The sequence below is a fragment of the Schistosoma mansoni genome, chromosome 6, assembly GCF_000237925.1.
Source record: "Schistosoma mansoni strain Puerto Rico chromosome 6, complete genome".
Lineage (NCBI taxonomy): Eukaryota > Metazoa > Platyhelminthes > Trematoda > Strigeidida > Schistosomatidae > Schistosoma > Schistosoma mansoni.
Window position 1 is genome coordinate 6,832,917 of NC_031500.1, and position 23,018 is coordinate 6,855,934.

Here is a 23,018-nt window from a genome sequence, read left to right on the forward strand (position 1 = left end):
TCTGTAGTAAGTAGTGACTGCAAGGTCTGTGTATACTTCCCGAAACCAATCTCTGCATTGGTCTCAATCCGTACCATAGGTTACGGCAAAAAAGCATCCAGGTCGCCTGCATGTATATTATTCATGACCTTAGTAAAACTTAAGTTGTTAAATAGGTCCTAGAGAGAGTTTACGACCATGAAAAAACAGAACGCTCAAAATGGATAAAACGGGTTAAAACTGGTGGCATAACAAGTAAGGATATAATAAAACAAGCATCGACGTGGAAAACTGTAAAAACCTGACAGTAAGTTAAGGAAAAAGACACAGAAAACTATTAATTTGTAGATAATCAGAAAAGTAAAGCAACCTACCGAACATTGAGGTAAGAACACATTCTTTGGGTTAAAAATGGTACTTCACTGAGTAAGAGCACAACGGTTTCGGTAATGTAAATCACGTTGGGACTAAACTTCGCTTTCATAATAATAATAATAATAATTCACAAAGTGCACTTTGTGAGTACGGTGACCGTAGCCATTGGTAGATAGCCTCGGGAGGCTTGAAAGCCACGGATTTCGCTATGGCTTGTCATCTCCCGCCTGGGCAGTCTGTCTATGATACATATCTCGTAGCTTACCATTATTATCACCACTGCAGACCACAGGTCTATCCCAATCCATTTAGCTTTTGATCACCTCCATTTACCCGTTGTTCATACTGCTGTTGTAGTTAATTGCGTCATTAATACCATAGTTCCATGGTCTTCTCTTAACTCTTCTGCATTCGGATTTCAACACTGTCCTGTCGTACCAGTCAATATCCTGTCTGGTAACGTGATGGCTGCTGGTTCCCTACTGCCCTCAGACAAACCAACTCAAATGAACTTCAAGATACAAAAACCTACGAAATAATTACTATTAATTTTGCAGTTCATCATTAACATTTATTTTGTGTATAAACCTCGGAACATTTTCATTTGCTAGTAACTACTCTTTCTTAACTGAGGAACAAGACTTTAACTAACTCCTCAGCTGGGATTGTCCAAAGCCCAACAAGACTAATGCAATCAAGGGTCCAAACAACCCCACACCAGACTGCACCAAACATTCCGAACTACATTGAAACAAAAGGAGTCAGGTGCTACGAAACTGCCTAGTTAACACTAGCTCATCATGAAGTCAATATAAATGAATGCACCCGGACCTCCGTAAATTTTCGATCACAAAATTATCCACTGGTGGTGTATGTATACAGACCACTACGTGCAGATACTAATTCTGATAAGTTGTAAAAACATGCTTGCCATAGATCCACATCAAATACACACGTTTAAAATGATCGAAAGTGATTTCAATCTGCCAAACGTTACATGGAATCTGACTTCGGGACCAGGACGATATAACAAGCTAGTTGAATTAATAGAACTTTGTGAGTGGGTCTAACAAGTCCGAAAGCCAACCAGGAGGAATAATATACTTGGCTTAATATTTACAGTCAACATCGACCCTATTTTAGTATATGCCAGTCATGATTTTTTAGGAGTGGTCATAGAGTCGTATTGAGTGTATTTTATCCTCCAAACACTAAGCTATCAAACTCTGAAGCCGCAACAATGTACCAGAGCAGGTAGTTTAATTAACAAACATAGAAGCGCCCTAAAGCTCTCATTTGATGCTGGAAATTAAAATCATACTTCACTAAAAATAACATATCAACCAAAGTATATAAAACGCGGTAATTATTAACCTCCGTTCCTTACAACTACTTTTGGAACTAACTAATAATCCTTCACTACGAGTTTTTTCTGTGACCTTTCGTTGAATGCTGCTCGTCCTTATTTTCTAACTTACTCATATCCAATATGGTGAAGGAAATAGGAATACAACGGGATTTCACTCGCAAAATGTTAAGAAATGGTTCATTCATTTTCCATGGTTCGTGATGCCATATCATAGGACTTGGACGCATTTGGAAAAGAATTCTCAGGTCTTATTTCATTTTCTACTTCAGGCTCGCCAAAAATCTTACCCAATTTGTGTTAAAGTCCTTACCCAGATCCCGCATATATGTGATCTCATTCCCATCGCGATTTCTATTTCTAGAAATGTTAATAAGCAAAACTGACATGGTAGAAAAGACCGCCTACAACTACTCATGATACATCTTTCTGCAGAGAAAAGATACAATGGCGATAATTGTGTAGCGCTCTTGTCGTTATCCAAATTCAGAAACTCAGCTTTTAAATGTAATTTCCATGGGACCCGGATTCATTGTCACTGTGATACTGCATTTGGCCTCCAAATCTGAAATAAACGAGACAAGAATCACACCACTAAAAGCAAATATAATTGCCCGTCCATACTACTGGATTACGTCTGTTAATCTGGTAGCATATATAACTGCAATAATACTGAATCAGACCTAAAACTCACAACTTCGTGACCACTCCCATTATTGAACAGTCTACGTTTGGCCTCCAAATCTGGAATAAATGCGACAAGAATCACACCTCTGAAAGCAAATATGCGCTTCTTCTACCTGAAGAAAGGTCACAAGAAACAAACAGTTCTCGATTACGTCCATCAAAGTTTCAAAATCGTGTTTGAAGAAAATGCTATTGAGCGAATGAAGAATTTTATGTTTTAATCCAATAAACTCGGTCGGAAGTAGGTTGTAACTTTTAAACAACTTCACACTTATGGTACGCATCGGAACGACCTCGGTAGCAAAAAACCTGCATGAGGGCTTGGTCCAAACCGAGCTTAGATGGACACACCATTTCACACAGTTACGAAGGTTACAACTTAGAATCCAATTGAGTTACCGACAGGCAAAATGATAAATTCGTAATCCTATTAAGTGGGTATCTCACATGTGAGTTTAATTCGACGAGATAAAAAGTTTTAATCAGAGGTGGATTCCAGATGCCTTAACTCATGAGTTGTCCCCCATGTCAGGCCATTTAAATTATTCGAAAAAAAATCAATTTTCTGAGGCTGGATAACATAGATAAAAATTGGCAAGTCTAAAATAGCGACCCAAAATAAACCTAGTCAAGGTAAAGCCCGAGGCAAAGTGGTGTTCTGTATGGTATTAAAAATAGTATAAAAAATATGTACAAATATAAATGTAAACCAGAGAGAAGCCTTATTTAGAAAACCGAATAATGTCACCCTTGCAAAGATTGAAAAGAGACCATTACTTTTATCGAGAGTCGACTATAGGTAAGCGTAAATGAATAACATTGCAGATTTGCCTTAATCACTCCAAGAGTTTGGCGGGCTGCATAGACTTATGGTACGTAGATACTGGGTAACGACACTGTGGTATCGCGACACTTTTTAAGCTACTTTTTTACTTCTGCTATGTATACAGCCAAACGTTGAAGTTAATCACAAATAAGTTCGAGTGTATATTTTCTGATCTTAAAACTAAGTGAAAAATGGTTTTTCCATTTTGCGGTACATGGTATCGCGAAGTCCTTGAAAATCCATTATCCAAGTGCTGTTACAATAGTTTCTCTACAATTGCATCGCAGACTTGCAATGATTTCCATTTAGTTATAAACTTAGAGTAGACAAATAGTTTACTTGTAGATGAAATAACATCATTTTAGTACATATCGTCATAAAAACTTTATTGTCGTCAAGGCTGCAAATACTGCGCACCAAGTAACGATACCAAAATAAGATTTGATGTTTTTCCCTTCTTTATTGCAGTTTCGGCTGATTCTCACTGTTTTTTTCTACTACTATGCCAGAAATGGGTTAATAGTGAGGATATGAGTTGTCTTTAGGGATGTAATTGTTAAATATATGCTTTAAGTGATAATAACACATAATCAGCTGTTAATATTACAATCTACAGTTAGATATATAAGCCGAGTCATCATACTGCAGGAAATAAATCTGATCCATGTGCGAAAGATATAATAATGTGAAGCTTTTCCCAGATACTAGGCAAACATAGCGTTACTACTTCTTGTACTCTAGAGTTTAGACTGAATTCGATTTCTAGGTTGCCGATATTCTTGCCAAGATAGCTAATAGAAAAATTAGTACTATTAAAAGCGATCTAGAGAGCTCATTGAAATGTATGATTGTTATAATCTCAGCTGACCAGATTGTCCGAGAGCGCATGTGATGATATTCGGAAATCAACCAAGGCGTGTCTAGCTTGCATGCTGACGCCGTAACTGACAATTAGTTATACCTCATATGGGACTGAAAGTAAAATATGTACCAGTAGTTACAAACTCCACAGGACAATTCAAAGTCAGTTCACGTCCAAATCTCCTTATTTTGGGGAAACTTTGGTGAATTTTCGGGTTTTCTCCAAAGTTTTGGGAAATTTGGGGGAGAAAACCCAAAGTGTTATAAGATTCTGGGGAAATATTGGAGAAAACTCAAAATTTACCCGAACATTTTGTGGATTTTCCCCGGACCTGGGGAAATTTCGGGGGTTTTATGCCAATTCACCAAAATTTTCCATTGCGGCTTCCTCAAAATTTACCCAAAACGGTCAAAATTTTCCCCAAAATAGGAAAATTGGGACAGCAGTCTTTATATATTCATGGACTTTTTGAGTTCACGGTTCCGAAGTGCAACCTGTCCAGAGAACCAAACAACATAAGCCATGGATGTTGCAGGTCAGACATTCCTACACGACTGAAGAGATTGAAGATACCACCAGCATGGTGATTTGACAACACTTTACCAGTGACACCTTCTATAATCGAATCGCGCCCACCCAGTAAAATCAAAAGTCAGAAGCGCGGAGGTTGGAAGATGTATTTGATAGGTTATCAACATATCGAGAAGTGACTGGTCTAATCTGGCTAATGATCGTGGGAGACGTTTCGCACACCGTTCTGAAACGTGGTCTGGTACGGATGCATGACCGAGCGCCTTCAGCTAAATGAGTCCGCTAAAACCAATGTGGTCAGCGCCCAATGTCGAACACTGACAGAGCTATTGATTTTTGGGATTTATTTAGAGCTACAAGATAAAGTAAATAAGCGCGGATGGTGATCCAATGGAAAGGTGAGCAAAACGCATTTTAGACCTGTAATTAAATACCAGTCGCTGCTTTTATATTAGTTTCCGGTAAACATTTAAACTGAAATAATTATCTCCTGTCCATCTGATTTTCAGCTGGCTTCGCAAGTGTTCTCAGACCTAACTGTAGGCTTTTAATTCAGCAAACATTATTGTTAAACCATCGGCACGCACTATGGATTCATAGGTTGGATGATTGCTGTGACATAGGGAATCCGTTTGTCTATTTGGCTGTTTTGATACTGCGTTTGTAACACAAAAGTGTAAACCATTTTTCTTTTTGTCGAACATTGTCAATGAAATTGTAGGTATCATTACCAAGCTTTGACTTGATCATTTTGAACAAATGGCACGTGAAGCTCCACAGAGCGAAAGTCTGCTGAGGAAGTTCACTAATAACCAATGGAACTCATAACTTGTGCGCAAATGACTTCGAACAATTCAAATCATGAACGGATGTGTTTGTCAACCATAGGTTCACCAGGAGTATGTATTGAGTGGTAGTTATTAGTGAACTTCTCTAACAGATCTTCACTCCCTGCAGAGATTGATATGTTGTCCAACGTTTGGAAAACCAAGTCGATCGTGTAGTACTTTGTCCAACGATTGCTATATCTAAATAAATCTATGATGATTATAGTGACCAAGAAACACACACTACGGATTAGATCTTTGGCATGTGCATACAAAATATGACTACATGGCAACATGTCATTGGAACGCTCACAAGCACGTCGTGCACGTGAAGTATCAACAACGTACATCGTGCCCTTGTCGTAGCAGCGCATGTATTCTCCTACTATGAATTCATGTCTCATTTTCCTAAAATGTCCATAACTTACAGTTACAATTTTGTCTGCGAAAGCTGTGAACTCATTTAAAAGAGTTTGAAATGACCTTGGGACCCAGATTGAATGGTACATTTAACTATATTTCTTACCTCATGTTTCGGAAAACGTTGCAAATCCTTTTTAGTGTCATATGGACACAAACGTAGGTCAGTGGGCTTTCTTTTCCAGAACGTCGATAAAAGAGAATCACCTCTTCTGAGACATTCTCTTAAGCGTTTATGAGCAATTTCCACACGATTGCTTCTGTAGTTGCCCAGGCTTAGTATATGTCACCGGTAACAGCCAGCCTAAATCGACTCCCGGTCAATCCAGTGATCCCTTATGTATTCAAAGGTCCGTGGAAAATGGGTTCTCAGGCACTCGTACTTCCCAGTAAGTCTGAATAAAATAGGCTATGAAAAGCGAAGCTTACATGTCAGATCACCTGGTTTTTACAAGATGATCCAAGTATATGCGGACGTCGTCATTTCTGAACTACAGCAAATATTTTGCACAGTTAACGCTTACCTTTCTGTAAACTACTCTTAAAACATGGAACGAATAGAGTTGTATATCGGCATAACTGTGTGTAGACTGTACTGCGGTAATTTCAGTCGCTTCCAGTCTTCAGTAATAAGGATAGGAGGTCTACTAACCTATTTTAATCCTTGCAATTTGTTACAATGTGGAGGTCCAATCTCGCTTTGAATATATCAACAGAAGATGCTGATATTACGTGTTCTGGTAGAGAATTCCAGTTATTCGGAATCCATAACAAAAGTGCGTGTATCATATGTACCACACATCGTGTCTTTGAAGTGCCCAAGTAGTCTTACGACGTCTTCGCGTCGCTCTCGCATAGAAATAGCATACATAACGGTCTGCTCTTGCTCAAGACTATCAGTAACGACTAGTCGGAACAGTGGAAAACTTCAATACAAAGTTGTTATTATTCGTTAGTTGTCCAACTTTGTTGGTCTGATAAGCCGAGTCAATACATACTACCTCTGGAAACGCGTGATAAATAACTATTTTCCCCCTGAAATTGAAGAAAATCATAGGTATGTTCCATTTTTATCGAATACCTTTACTTCGGTGTTTGGCTGGACGCGCTGTAACATCTCGTTTATATTTTGGCTGTCTAAACTCAATTACTTCGAATGTGGGTTTAACAACCTGGGTACAACTGCGATCGCATTTTGGCCATATTGTCCCTGGTAAGCTGTTTGTGTAACTTCAAAGAAACCAAATGTCGTAAGCTACGAGTTGGCGTATTACTCAATAGAAACAGTCTTAAATATAATCGTCCACTTGACGTTAACTATCGTCTCGAAGGGTCTACAGGAATGCACCCTTCTGTGCAAAGATGGTTGTGCATGGTTTTAATGGAGGTGACCTTTAACTCACCATTTACTTCACGGACCCGAATTCCGGATTGGCAGTGGCAATATTTATACCTGAGGGATAAACTCATTTGGAATGAAGCATACGTAGATGACTAAAGTCATCTTCTTTGTCCAGGTTGTGGTGGTGAGTTAGAAGGTGGATGCTCTTCGGAACAATGCTGATCACTATCATCATTTACATCCTGAAGTTGAGCATCTGATTCTGACGAACTGCATTCACGTCCATAAGTACAAAAATATCTGACGAAAAAATGCTTTATTGCTGGGTTATCATTGTTCTTTTTACATAATGACATAACAATTAGTATGCGTATACTGTAAAAAGAATTACTAATCACAGAAGTGCTATTACTTTATATACTTCTTTCAAACAGGTCTCAAAATTGTCCCGATCGGTAAATCGTCGCGACAACATGATATCATTAAAGATTCTTCCGATATCATTCCTCGTTACGGTGGCATCACTTTCGTCAATTGAAGAACCAGTTTTATCAGATGGAATATGGCTATACCCAACTCAAATCTATAAATGTCTTGATCTGACACCTTCTGCAAGGCCTTACATATCGTCGAGGTGGCCCACTCGATCGTTTACGACGCCTCGAACTTCAAGCACTCAGCAACTACAATTACGATAACTTATTGATAGAGAGTTTCAAATAGTATAAAACATGGATCGAGGAATTCCTGTGGACTGTCTCGAAGTACCACCTTACGAACGTATGAATAAACTCGCGAATCGGTCAGCAATTAGGGTGCAGATTGGTATTTTTCCTCTGTATAACAGAACCAAGCATCGATATTATCAAGTCGGAATAGCATTACTTAAAAAATAGAGGTCTCAATGGTCTTAATCCTTGATTATTTAGATTCGTGTTCCAGCACTACAACAGCGAAATCAGTAAGTAGGCGAAAAAATCCGAAAACACATATGTGATATCGAAGTGAGTAAAAATACATAACGTTACAGAAAAGAACAAGCTCACAGTTTATAGTACGGTGTACCAGATCACGTAAGGCTAATCGCCAAAGGTGCCACTGATATTCAGGCTTCAACAACGCTTTTCTCTGTAGCCTCCTCATAATTGGAAGGCCTTGAGCCCGGGGAGGTCAGGAGTGAAGGAGTCTAAAGATATTTTGAGAAGGTTATTGGTTTGTTGAGAAGCGTTTGATCTGATCTGGCTAGTTGCTGTGAGGGATGATTAGCATTACGTACCTGACTGTGATCTGATGTGGATGCGTGATCGAGTGCCTTCGTTGAAAATATTGAGGTCAAGATCAATGTCGGGGACGTATAGAACTATTTATTTTGAAGGTTTATCACAACATAATGATAATAGAATAACACACAAATTATTCTCCTTCCATTGTAAGATCCGAACCTAGATTCCAATAGGTTTGGATGTGGCCGAATAACCGAGGAATAGTTTTATACACTTGTGCCCCAATCTAAATCAGAACAAGGCATTTTGGGTAACACGGTTCTAAATTTCATCATATATACAAATGTACAAATTTACCTAAACAAATATTACCACCCGGTTATTCAACCAACAATTGATACCAAAATATTCAATCTAAATTACAATAAATAGCAAAGTGATAAGAATATATGAAAATTACCAAAAACACCAAAAGATAAGCGTTATTTTATCCTTTCTGGATAGATCAAGTAAGATTTCGTTTGAGCGGCTATTTTATAACACAAAGTGTTTCAATTTCTGGGAAAGTGCTCCAAATTACAACCAAAAATGCACGATCCCAGTCAAAATCAACCGCACAATCAAAAAGCGAGCAGCCAATATGGCAGACGCCAGAATAATAGCAATTAAAACAAACTAGATACAGCTCAGTAAGGAATATAGAGACTCAATAAAAAACGATAGTAAAACCAAGAAAATTGGACGTTACAGTCTTAATTAGTATCAAAAATGTTAACGACATATACAAATAAAGAAAACGGAAGGAAGAAATCACAAATGTATGCATGGAGGGATTTTCACTTGCAAAATGGATCCAACATCCATACTGTTTCAACATATGTTAACTTTGGTTCTCCTTTTAATACGCCCAGTCGAATGTCTCAATACCATTACTTTGGGCGGTGACTAATAGCTAGATATGTACACCCAAGGGGGAAAACCCATTGAAATTTAGGGATGATATTGTTTTAAAGTCCCTCTAAAACTCTAGATGGACTGATGTCTAAATCCTTCAGAACCCTCCCCAATGTTTGCTTGAGATATCCCTTAGAAGAACTGTTACATAGTCGCCACCTAACGCGAAAGGTATATCACCCTCTTTAACATTTTAGATGAACAATGAAGAATTAATTAGATAAGAAACTACACATTTTCAGTTTGCATGGAAAATATAAACTCGAAACGCATATATGAAAGAAAGTTTAAGGGAGTCACTTACAGGATCTGCGGCATTTCCTACAATTTCCTCTGTCCCGAAGGATCACATGTACAACCTAGTGATAAACTACCCCCAAGAAGGATGGCGGTTTGGGAAAGCGTACCCAAAGGGCGAGCACGAAAATTCGTGCAAGCTTTTCCTTGCTTTTGCTTTCTAGGTTATAGACAACACTGTTGGCTGACTCCTTCAAAAGAAGGATCAGAGTTTGTTTGAGTCGCTACAGTATTGGAGGTTACTTCATCTGTTATTCCATGAACATTCTTTCTATCATAAACTTACGTTTTTCTTCATAGAATTTCATGATAATGGAACGAGAACTATACCTTTCTGTAATGAGAATTTCTCCTCTACAGAGAAGATATGGATGTTAAGGAACAAATAGCACGTAATTTCCACCCAATAATGTCAGAACTTCGAGTCACTATAATGTATTGATCAATGCGGCGTCATTGGATGAGACTGAAAACGTATGATATTCCTTAAAAACAAAGCATGAGCACACAGAACTAAAATAGAGAAACCGATCATATTAAGAATCAATTAAAACAATTATGTGCAATGACTTGGCACAACAGATCTTTCCGATTAAATTGGAAGTTGAACATCCTTGAAGTTGTTTTGTTCGTATCGACATGGGCCAGGCGTTGCGTGACCTGCGTTCATACAGATATAAATGGATATAAACGCAGTCCTTTTGGGCTTGTATAATATCTCCTAGTTTCATACTGTGATTCATGAGCTAGTGAATTGGCCTTGATATCCGATAACACATCCCATCTAATAACTAGGAAAAAAACGGGTCATGTTGTTGTACCCGAACGACTGACGTTAAACTATGGTGAGCCACAACGTAAGTCAGCTCTATTAACTAAGTAAATTTTATTGTTTGTGATGATTTACACAGACCTGTATTGAATACACTACATGTAACAAAGCCTTCCTGAATGTTTTAGCTAAACTAATGTCCCTGACTTTCTATGTTTTCAGATCATATATGTCTGGACTGATGACAATCCTGTGATTCAGCTTAAGAGACCGGGTAAGTTTTTATTTGTGATGATTTACACAGACCTGTATTGAATACACTACATGTAACAAAACCTTTCTGAATGTTTTAGCTAAACTAATGTCCCTGACTTTCTACGTTTTCAGATCATATTTGTCTGGACTGACGACAATCCTGTGATTCAGCTTAAGAGACCGGGTAAGTTTTTATTTGTGATGATTTACACAGACCTGTATTGAATACACTACATGTAACAAAACCTTTCTGAATGTTTTAGCTAAACTAATGTCTCTGACTTTCTATGTTTTCAGATATTTGGCTGACCTGGTGACTCCCATGTGGTCACGCCGAGGTCTGTTCGTTTTTTCAACATATGCATTTGTTTTAGCGCAACCTGTACATGCCTGCATGGCGTTTAAATAAACTTCTGTTGATTGAATTCCTTCTATCTTATTTGTTGCAAAAATCCAGCTTAGTTGTCTTCATGTCCACTTACGTAGTCTTTATAAAGTCCCATCAGTTCCAAACTAACTTGCGGTCCGTTGTCTCTATTCGGCACTACGTCCGTCCATGTAACGTCTTTATCAGCAGATCGAGTAGACATCTCCAAGTAAGATACTGTAAGAGCAATAACAAAGATGAGTGCGGAATAGTATGAACTCATCTTATCTCGTTAGGTTCTCATCAGCTACTTACAACATATAGTATTTAGGGTCAAAGTAGTTACAGATATCGACATTCAAATACGGAGGTGACCAGATGTAGCGAGGTTTTTGATAGAGTTAGTAATGCTGTTAGGGACTCCTGTTTGCGACAAACAGGCCACGTTTATGAGGGAAGGTTCCAGGATGTAGGTGCTCGGCCCGGTGATTAAAGCGGCGGCCAGATGCTTCAAAATGTTCGATTTCCACGTGGTCACAAGATTTGCTCGGAACTGCATCTATTCGTGCTACGATAGTAGACGCAACTGACTTCGTTCTCAATTTACTGATCAGTATCGTTGCTAGGGGTTTCATGCTTGGGACCGCGGATTTTGATTTCCCTGGAGTTGGTTGTACTCTTGAATACGAATTAGTAGCACTTATTCGAGTACTCATTCTGATCGTGGCTGGGTTTTGTCATGATCTATCATCACGGGTAGGTCCTAGTACGACCTTGTAATTTTGTTTTTAGTTTTCAACTAGTTTGTCAACCGTAGGTTCCTGGCTTCGTTTGTTCGCCGAATTAAAGTTCGACGCTACTTTCGTTAATCAGCCCAATGAATAAACGATTGGAAAAGTGACCAAGAGCTGTGTCAGAAAGTGATGCTTTAGTAAGCAACACCATCGCCTCACAAATTGTAGCAAATACAATGCTGTGATTGAGAAGTATAAATCTCTCAGTCGGCAGATCGCGTGTTCTTGATGAAAGTTTGTTGCTCTCGTTTCTGCATGTGTCCAAGTTTGAAGCATGTACTGAATTTTGTCCGACTCTATCAGGTAGTCAATTCTCACACAACGGTTAGTTGAGGTCGATATTCTGAGAGACTAATCACTAGTTACTTCGGAGTAATTATTACACTTCCCATAGGCAGCGTAATTAGTGATGAATAACAATCTTTGTGATTTGTATAAAATCGAAATCAATATCCTGTTCTTTATGAAGGAAACTATTCTGCTGTTCCACTTTACACCGCTAAATAGGTGCGCATAAACGAAGAATATTAGGCTAGTAAAGATAGTAGATGTCTCGGAAGCCATAAGCATACTACATGTTGGGGGTCACAAGGTATACCCACTGGGAGATGTGGGGACATTGATGAGTATTCATAGTGAATGACAAGACTGTATAATCTCTTTCCTCAGAGAAGACACGATTAACTTGCACAACAGTATGTCTAATAAGCATGTGTATATTCTCTTAATAAGTATACAAACCGAAAGTTAATCATAATGAGATATGGGGGAACCGCTGTAAGCTAAGATCTGAATGATCCATTATTTATGTTCCGAGATTGTCGCCGACTCAGTATTCCGGATAAAGTTATGGGAACTCAATGTAAACCTCTAGTTCCGATATGCTATACATGGCAAAACTAAGACAGCAAAATAATAATGAGTAGACACCCAAGTGTTGCACACAGTCAAGTTGTTTCTTACTGCTAGGATTATACTTGATCGGTCAATTTTCGTCTCTTGTACATGAATTTCCTCCGAGGATTTTGAATTCCCTAGAATTCTCCATCGAAAAGATTGCCTTTCACCAGAAATTCATATGAAAGATATGGCTTTACCAGATGATATTTATTAACTGGTAAACTGTATCTTTCGTATTCTAGCCTACTTTTTATATCACGAAGTACACCCGCAATAAAGCTAATCAATGATGCTATGTCACTTACCACAAGAACCCACCATTTGATATTCTTTTTCAATAGATACGTAGGCAAGTACAAAAAGAACTATGGACAAAGATATTAAGCTAAGCAGAATTATATACAGTATAAGATATGGGAAGTTCATTTCATACATACATTAGTACAATTTTACTAAGTCCTTCGTATTGTCCATGGAATTTTGCTGTGAGATATAGCATGCTACTTTTACAAGAAATAAATACTAATCGAAATCCCTTGGTTGTACCGCAAATATCACTGATGGTTTACATATTATGCTTATGAAATCGTGGATGGAAATTTATTCTTATATCAGACAAAGTATACAGAGACTCCTGCTATACAGTCATGGACTGTCCGATAGTAATAATAATGATGAATATCTACTTCACAACTTCCGCTGTACTCATGTCATCATTTCTTCTGTTCTCGCATTTGTGGTTTCAAAACAGATACACGAACCATACAGAAAGAGCATTATTTTGATATTTTTGTTATTTGAACCAACTTGCTTAATACTCTGCTTCTTTACAGTACAATGAAATATTCACATAATCCATGTTGGTAGTTTGGGGAGTTCATTATCTTTCGTTTACTTATTCGTAGAACGTATGACGACTTTTATCGTTTTCATTTGTTTTAGTAGAGTCATTTCGAGTGCCAACAAACATGATGTCAGTGCTAAATTGAGTTTGCCAGATAATCCAAATATAGAAACAGACGAATTGTCCAGATACTTAGATATGGTGTCATATTCGATAACCTTTGTAATCGATGATCGAAGACAAGTGAATTAAGTAAAAATTAAAATACAAATGTTTCTAAATGTATATTTAAGTGATTACATAAATTATCATTTTTAGTAGTGATAAACGATCAAAGTATGACTGGATTTAATGGATAATAGTAGTGTAGCATTAACACCAGAATTAGACCTTTCTGTAAGTGAATTGGAGTGATTTTGACACTGGCTCTTAGAATCACCAGGACCTGTATTGAACTGAAAAAATCCAAGATTGCATTATTCCGGTTTAATCGAAATAAATACAAACTATCGAGAGTATTGCTCATTCAGCACGTCTTAATTAGCTACAGATCAATATGTTAATGGTGTATGATTAACTAATAAATAGATAGACAAGCAACCAGACAAAAAATGTTGGGAAGATTTACATAAAAGGTATCTGAGTTAACCATACAACTGAGCACAAGTTAATCAATAGAATTGAAATAATCCGTTAGACAATTACATGACCAATTAGATATTGTATTTGGAAATGGACATACAATTATGTTCATCTAACATGTCTGTATGATATACCATAGAGGTCTGATGACACTACCCGGTCTTCCCAACCAAAGTAGGTGGGGCGCGCATTGGATTTAGGAATTAGTAGTTGAAAGTCGAAAATCTTGACTATCAAGCAAACTGAAGCTGCACATAGGGTTGGTTATTTGCAATACCATACTATTAAGTTGCTTTGTGCACTTGGACGGTATACAAATAAACAATTGTAGCAGGATATCTCTAATTCACTTTATTTTTTGGATTCTTGTCGAAGTAACAAAACGTAGCAACCGGATGGAGAACTAATGTAATAATACATAGCTAGTCACTCAGTCAGCTACAACGTAGGACCAGGCACACTTATGCATCGGTCCAAGTTGCCATATCTCGTTAGCACAACAAGATGAACACCGGATTCATAGAAGTAGTTAATTTAGTGGTGGTAGTATATAAAAGATAGGTTGTATATAAGGATATAGTATAGGAAGAAAAAAAGTTATGAAGCAATTTTAATCTCAAGGTTTAAGGGAAGATAAAGAGTGTATACACCTACGCCATTGTGATCGATTTTGAGCAATGACACCTAGAGTCTCCAATGATTGGTTACGACAGTCACGCGGACCCCAACCAAGTAGTCTGCATCCGCAAACATGGTTTGGCCGCCCCTAACTTTCTTTCAACCATCCCCTACACTAGTCAGCATAGCGCGTCGTGGTAATCGGTGTTCAGGCATACGTAACACGTGGCCTAACCATCTCAGTCGACGAGGATTCATGACCTCATCAACTGATTTACCATCATTCCCTAATACCCTGCGTCTAACCACACTTTTACTTACCTGGTGATCCCAGCAGATGCGAGCAATATTTCTAAGACATCTGTGGTCAAATACTAGCAACTTGTGAGTATCTTCTACTCTTAATGACCATGTTTCACAGCCGTAAAGTAGAACAGAGAGAACTGCTGCGCAGTATACTCGTCCCTTAATTGATAGACGGATATCTCGTCTTCGCCATAGGTGACGTAAGTCGCCAAATGAGCTTTTCGAATCCGTGCTGAGATTTCGTGAGACTCGAACCAAGTAGGTCGGCGCACCCACCTGTACAACTCAGTCCAAGAGTCAACAACTTTACGGAATGATGCGATAATTTGGTCTAGCCGTCCCTGACTTTTTTCCAACTAACTCTTATACCAGCCATCATGGCAGATCGAGAATGGCGGTACTAGGACACGACCTAAGTACCTTAATCAGTAAGGATTCATTACCTTATTGATCGATTTGTATTCCTTGCCTAGTACCTTTAGTCCAACTTCAGCACTTCTCAATTGGTGGTCTCAAAATATATAAGAGATCTATGATCGAATACTAGTGAGATACAATATCGTCTTTTTCCAAAGGCCACGGTCTACACCCGTAAAGTAGATCCAGTGAGAACTGTAAAGCAGTATGTGAGAAAGTGGAATGAATCCTATTAAAATTATTTCACTGGGACAACAAACATCACGTCAGAGTTTAGTGAAACAAGTGATAACCTTAACTGTCTTCCAAAAAAGAACTTATATAGAAATTCAGGTTCGTCTCTCAAAAATATGCGATACAGCAAGCGAGTAAAACTACTTGCCGGTCGCCATGATATACTACTACAATATGACCGGGACCGAGGTCTATAATACTATTAGGTTAGATAGTCGGTCGATATGCATTATGCAGACTGGATCACATCATAGCAGATACACAACTCAAGACCAGAAACAGGACTACAGAATAGACTAGACATTATCGAACAAGATTACAAGCAGTTTACACTCAGTTAGTCGAGATGAATAATCACTACGCACAATTGGTTCCCTTTATGAATTTGAATAAGACCAGAACAAACATTAATGCAGAATAACACCAATACCTCAGTGTTAACTTTCAACACATATATGGTTGTGAGTAGCTGATGAGGAACGACGAAATATAATGAACCCATATTATTCTGCATCAATGTTTGCTCCAGTTTTATTCAAAAAATCATCAGCACGAAGGAAGTTAAAAATTGAGTGGTAATTAAGCTCCATCTATCAACCGACACTCAATTAGCAATCAAATCCATCAGCGACATACCATAATTTTCCAGATTATGAATGGATTTGACTGAGTAGTTCCCATACTTAACTTTCCTCCTACTAAAAGGTACGATCACTTTGAGCTTGCAATATACTTCGTGCAGAGCGCATTTATAAGTTGCATACATTTCTTCATTACTGGTGAACACTGATTCTAGAATAGAAGAAGAGCGAGTATGGGACTAGACTATGTTTCGGCGACTAAGAGACAAAAGAAATCTATAATTACACGTAATAAAATTGGAACATAAAATTGGGTGACAACCACCAGAATCAGCAGAAGAAAAATCATAGAACTCGTCAACGAGAATGAATCGTGCGAACAAAGTGCGACTGGGGTCCTAATTCTGGGAAAAAATTGACGTGCTATGGGGTCGTTTCTGCATAGTCCCATTGAAAACGCGTTGTTGAAGCCTGAATATCAGTGGCACCTTTGGCGATTAGCCTTACGTGATCTGGTACACCGTACTATAAACTGTGAGCTTGTTCTTTTCTGTAACGTTATGTATTTTTACTCACTTCGATATCACATATGTGTTTTCGGATTTTTTCGCCTACTTACTGATTTCGCTGTTGTAGTGCTGGAACACGAATCTAAATAATCAAGGATTAAGACCATTGAGACCTCTATTTTTTAAGTAATGCTATTCCGACTTGATAATATCGATGCTTGGTTCTGTTATACAGAGGAAAAATACCAATCTGCACCCTAATTGCTGACCGATTCGCGAGTTTATTCATACGTTCGTAAGGTGGTACTTCGAGACAGTCCACAGGAATTCCTCGATCCATGTTTTATACTATTTGAAACTCTCTATCAATAAGTTATCGTAATTGTAGTTGCTGAGTGCTTGAAGTTCGAGGCGTCGTAAACGATCGAGTGGGCCACCTCGACGATATGTAAGGCCTTGCAGAAGGTGTCAGATCAAGACATTTATAGATTTGAGTTGGGTATAGCCATATTCCATCTGATAAAACTGGTTCTTCAATTGACGAAAGTGATGCCACCGTAACGAGGAATGATATCGGAAGAATCTTTAATGATATCATGTTGTCGCGACGATTTACCGATCGGGACAATTTTGAGACCTGTTTGAAAGAAGTATATAAAGTAATAGCACTTCTGTGATTAGTAATTCTTTTTACAGTATACGCATACTAATTGTTATGTCATTATGTAAAAAGAACAATGATAACCCAGCAATAAAGCATTTTTTCGTCAGATATTTTTGTACTTATGGACGTGAATGCAGTTCGTCAGAATCAGATGCTCAACTTCAGGATGTAAATGATGATAGTGATCAGCATTGTTCCGAAGAGCATCCACCTTCTAACTCACCACCACAACCTGGACAAAGAAGATGACTTTAGTCATCTACGTATGCTTCATTCCAAATGAGTTTATCCCTCAGGTATAAATATTGCCACTGCCAATCCGGAATTCGGGTCCGTGAAGTAAATGGTGAGTTAAAGGTCACCTCCATTAAAACCATGCACAACCATCTTTGCACAGAAGGGTGCATTCCTGTAGACCCTTCGAGACGATAGTTAACGTCAAGTGGACGATTATATTTAAGACTGTTTCTATTGAGTAATACGCCAACTCGTAGCTTACGACATTTGGTTTCTTTGAAGTTACACAAACAGCTTACCAGGGACAATATGGCCAAAATGCGATCGCAGTTGTACCCAGGTTGTTAAACCCACATTCGAAGTAATTGAGTTTAGACAGCCAAAATATAAACGAGATGTTACAGCGCGTCCAGCCAAACACCGAAGTAAAGGTATTCGATAAAAATGGAACATACCTATGATTTTCTTCAATTTCAGGGGGAAAATAGTTATTTATCACGCGTTTCCAGAGGTAGTATGTATTGACTCGGCTTATCAGACCAACAAAGTTGGACAACTAACGAATAATAACAACTTTGTATTGAAGTTTTCCACTGTTCCGACTAGTCGTTACTGATAGTCTTGAGCAAGAGCAGACCGTTATGTATGCTATTTCTATGCGAGAGCGACGCGAAGACGTCGTAAGACTACTTGGGCACTTCAAAGACACGATGTGTGGTACATATGATACACGCACTTTTGTTATGGATTCCGAATAACTGGAATTCTCTACCAGAACACGTAATATCAGCATCTTCTGTTGATATATTCAAAGCGAGATTGGACCTCCACATTGTAACAAATTGCAAGGATTAAAATAGGTTAGTAGACCTCCTATCCTTATTACTGAAGACTGGAAGCGACTGAAATTACCGCAGTACAGTCTACACACAGTTATGCCGATATACAACTCTATTCGTTCCATGTTTTAAGAGTAGTTTACAGAAAGGTAAGCGTTAACTGTGCAAAATATTTGCTGTAGTTCAGAAATGACGACGTCCGCATATACTTGGATCATCTTGTAAAAACCAGGTGATCTGACATGTAAGCTTCGCTTTTCATAGCCTATTTTATTCAGACTTACTGGGAAGTACGAGTGCCTGAGAACCCATTTTCCACGGACCTTTGAATACATAAGGGATCACTGGATTGACCGGGAGTCGATTTAGGCTGGCTGTTACCGGTGACATATACTAAGCCTGGGCAACTACAGAAGCAATCGTGTGGAAATTGCTCATAAACGCTTAAGAGAATGTCTCAGAAGAGGTGATTCTCTTTTATCGACGTTCTGGAAAAGAAAGCCCACTGACCTACGTTTGTGTCCATATGACACTAAAAAGGATTTGCAACGTTTTCCGAAACATGAGGTAAGAAATATAGTTAAATGTACCATTCAATCTGGGTCCCAAGGTCATTTCAAACTCTTTTAAATGAGTTCACAGCTTTCGCAGACAAAATTGTAACTGTAAGTTATGGACATTTTAGGAAAATGAGACATGAATTCATAGTAGGAGAATACATGCGCTGCTACGACAAGGGCACGATGTACGTTGTTGATACTTCACGTGCACGACGTGCTTGTGAGCGTTCCAATGACATGTTGCCATGTAGTCATATTTTGTATGCACATGCCAAAGATCTAATCCGTAGTGTGTGTTTCTTGGTCACTATAATCATCATAGATTTATTTAGATATAGCAATCGTTGGACAAAGTACTACACGATCGACTTGGTTTTCCAAACGTTGGACAACATATCAATCTCTGCAGGGAGTGAAGATCTGTTAGAGAAGTTCACTAATAACTACCACTCAATACATACTCCTGGTGAACCTATGGTTGACAAACACATCCGTTCATGATTTGAATTGTTCGAAGTCATTTGCGCACAAGTTATGAGTTCCATTGGTTATTAGTGAACTTCCTCAGCAGACTTTCGCTCTGTGGAGCTTCACGTGCCATTTGTTCAAAATGATCAAGTCAAAGCTTGGTAATGATACCTACAATTTCATTGACAATGTTCGACAAAAAGAAAAATGGTTTACACTTTTGTGTTACAAACGCAGTATCAAAACAGCCAAATAGACAAACGGATTCCCTATGTCACAGCAATCATCCAACCTATGAATCCATAGTGCGTGCCGATGGTTTAACAATAATGTTTGCTGAATTAAAAGCCTACAGTTAGGTCTGAGAACACTTGCGAAGCCAGCTGAAAATCAGATGGACAGGAGATAATTATTTCAGTTTAAATGTTTACCGGAAACTAATATAAAAGCAGCGACTGGTATTTAATTACAGGTCTAAAATGCGTTTTGCTCACCTTTCCATTGGATCACCATCCGCGCTTATTTACTTTATCTTGTAGCTCTAAATAAATCCCAAAAATCAATAGCTCTGTCAGTGTTCGACATTGGGCGCTGACCACATTGGTTTTAGCGGACTCATTTAGCTGAAGGCGCTCGGTCATGCATCCGTACCAGACCACGTTTCAGAACGGTGTGCGAAACGTCTCCCACGATCATTAGCCAGATTAGACCAGTCACTTCTCGATATGTTGATAACCTATCAAATACATCTTCCAACCTCCGCGCTTCTGACTTTTGATTTTACTGGGTGGGCGCGATTCGATTATAGAAGGTGTCACTGGTAAAGTGTTGTCAAATCACCATGCTGGTGGTATCTTCAATCTCTTCAGTCGTGTAGGAATGTCTGACCTGCAACATCCATGGCTTATGTTGTTTGGTTCTCTGGACAGGTTGCACTTCGGAACCGTGAACTCAAAAAGTCCATGAATATATAAAGACTGCTGTCCCAATTTTCCTATTTTGGGGAAAATTTTGACCGTTTTGGGTAAATTTTGAGGAAGCCGCAATGGAAAATTTTGGTGAATTGGCATAAAACCCCCGAAATTTCCCCAGGTCCGGGGAAAATCCACAAAATGTTCGGGTAAATTTTGAGTTTTCTCCAATATTTCCCCAGAATCTTATAACACTTTGGGTTTTCTCCCCCAAATTTCCCAAAACTTTGGAGAAAACCCGAAAATTCACCAAAGTTTCCCCAAAATAAGGAGATTTGGACGTGAACTGACTTTGAATTGTCCTGTGGAGTTTGTAACTACTGGTACATATTTTACTTTCAGTCCCATATGAGGTATAACTAATTGTCAGTTACGGCGTCAGCATGCAAGCTAGACACGCCTTGGTTGATTTCCGAATATCATCACATGCGCTCTCGGACAATCTGGTCAGCTGAGATTATAACAATCATACATTTCAATGAGCTCTCTAGATCGCTTTTAATAGTACTAATTTTTCTATTAGCTATCTTGGCAAGAATATCGGCAACCTAGAAATCGAATTCAGTCTAAACTCTAGAGTACAAGAAGTAGTAACGCTATGTTTGCCTAGTATCTGGGAAAAGCTTCACATTATTATATCTTTCGCACATGGATCAGATTTATTTCCTGCAGTATGATGACTCGGCTTATATATCTAACTGTAGATTGTAATATTAACAGCTGATTATGTGTTATTATCACTTAAAGCATATATTTAACAATTACATCCCTAAAGACAACTCATATCCTCACTATTAACCCATTTCTGGCATAGTAGTAGAAAAAAACAGTGAGAATCAGCCGAAACTGCAATAAAGAAGGGAAAAACATCAAATCTTATTTTGGTATCGTTACTTGGTGCGCAGTATTTGCAGCCTTGACGACAATAAAGTTTTTATGACGATATGTACTAAAATGATGTTATTTCATCTACAAGTAAACTATTTGTCTACTCTAAGTTTATAACTAAATGGAAATCATTGCAAGTCTGCGATGCAATTGTAGAGAAACTATTGTAACAGCACTTGGATAATGGATTTTCAAGGACTTCGCGATACCATGTACCGCAAAATGGAAAAACCATTTTTCACTTAGTTTTAAGATCAGAAAATATACACTCGAACTTATTTGTGATTAACTTCAACGTTTGGCTGTATACATAGCAGAAGTAAAAAAGTAGCTTAAAAAGTGTCGCGATACCACAGTGTCGTTACCCAGTATCTACGTACCATAAGTCTATGCAGCCCGCCAAACTCTTGGAGTGATTAAGGCAAATCTGCAATGTTATTCATTTACGCTTACCTATAGTCGACTCTCGATAAAAGTAATGGTCTCTTTTCAATCTTTGCAAGGGTGACATTATTCGGTTTTCTAAATAAGGCTTCTCTCTGGTTTACATTTATATTTGTACATATTTTTTATACTATTTTTAATACCATACAGAACACCACTTTGCCTCGGGCTTTACCTTGACTAGGTTTATTTTGGGTCGCTATTTTAGACTTGCCAATTTTTATCTATGTTATCCAGCCTCAGAAAATTGATTTTTTTTCGAATAATTTAAATGGCCTGACATGGGGGACAACTCATGAGTTAAGGCATCTGGAATCCACCTCTGATTAAAACTTTTTATCTCGTCGAATTAAACTCACATGTGAGATACCCACTTAATAGGATTACGAATTTATCATTTTGCCTGTCGGTAACTCAATTGGATTCTAAGTTGTAACCTTCGTAACTGTGTGAAATGGTGTGTCCATCTAAGCTCGGTTTGGACCAAGCCCTCATGCAGGTTTTTTGCTACCGAGGTCGTTCCGATGCGTACCATAAGTGTGAAGTTGTTTAAAAGTTACAACCTACTTCCGACCGAGTTTATTGGATTAAAACATAAAATTCTTCATTCGCTCAATAGCATTTTCTTCAAACACGATTTTGAAACTTTGATGGACGTAATCGAGAACTGTTTGTTTCTTGTGACCTTTCTTCAGGTAGAAGAAGCGCATATTTGCTTTCAGAGGTGTGATTCTTGTCGCATTTATTCCAGATTTGGAGGCCAAACGTAGACTGTTCAATAATGGGAGTGGTCACGAAGTTGTGAGTTTTAGGTCTGATTCAGTATTATTGCAGTTATATATGCTACCAGATTAACAGACGTAATCCAGTAGTATGGACGGGCAATTATGTGACTGTCTCATCTACGTGATTATATGTCGGAGTCACATCAGTGCCCATACTGACTCATCCTGCGTATCCGGCAGGAATGTTCTTTTGGAGCACGTTATAAGAATGTATTCTTGGTGGTAAGAGAATAG

The 23,018-nt window shown here is 38.3% G+C and overlaps 2 protein-coding genes across 2 annotated transcripts; one reads left to right on the forward strand and one right to left on the reverse strand.

The window, feature by feature from the left end:
• Nucleotides 1–10,225: 10,225 nt before the first annotated feature.
• Nucleotides 10,226–10,432, reverse strand: Smp_203150 (uncharacterized protein; the record flags this gene model as incomplete). The annotated part of the gene is made up of 1 exon (XM_018798112.1): nucleotides 10,226–10,432. The coding sequence occupies one exon, from the start codon at nucleotides 10,430–10,432 to the stop codon at nucleotides 10,226–10,228; it is 207 nt and encodes a 68-aa protein (XP_018653086.1).
• Nucleotides 10,433–11,716: 1,284 nt separating this feature from the next.
• On the forward strand, nucleotides 11,717–11,968 carry Smp_165690 (hypothetical protein; the record flags this gene model as incomplete). Its single annotated transcript, XM_018798113.1, has 2 exons — nucleotides 11,717–11,839; nucleotides 11,876–11,968. 2 exons carry the CDS (start codon nucleotides 11,717–11,719, stop codon nucleotides 11,966–11,968), a joined length of 216 nt encoding a protein of 71 aa, XP_018653087.1.
• Between the last annotated feature and the right edge of the window lie 11,050 nt (nucleotides 11,969–23,018).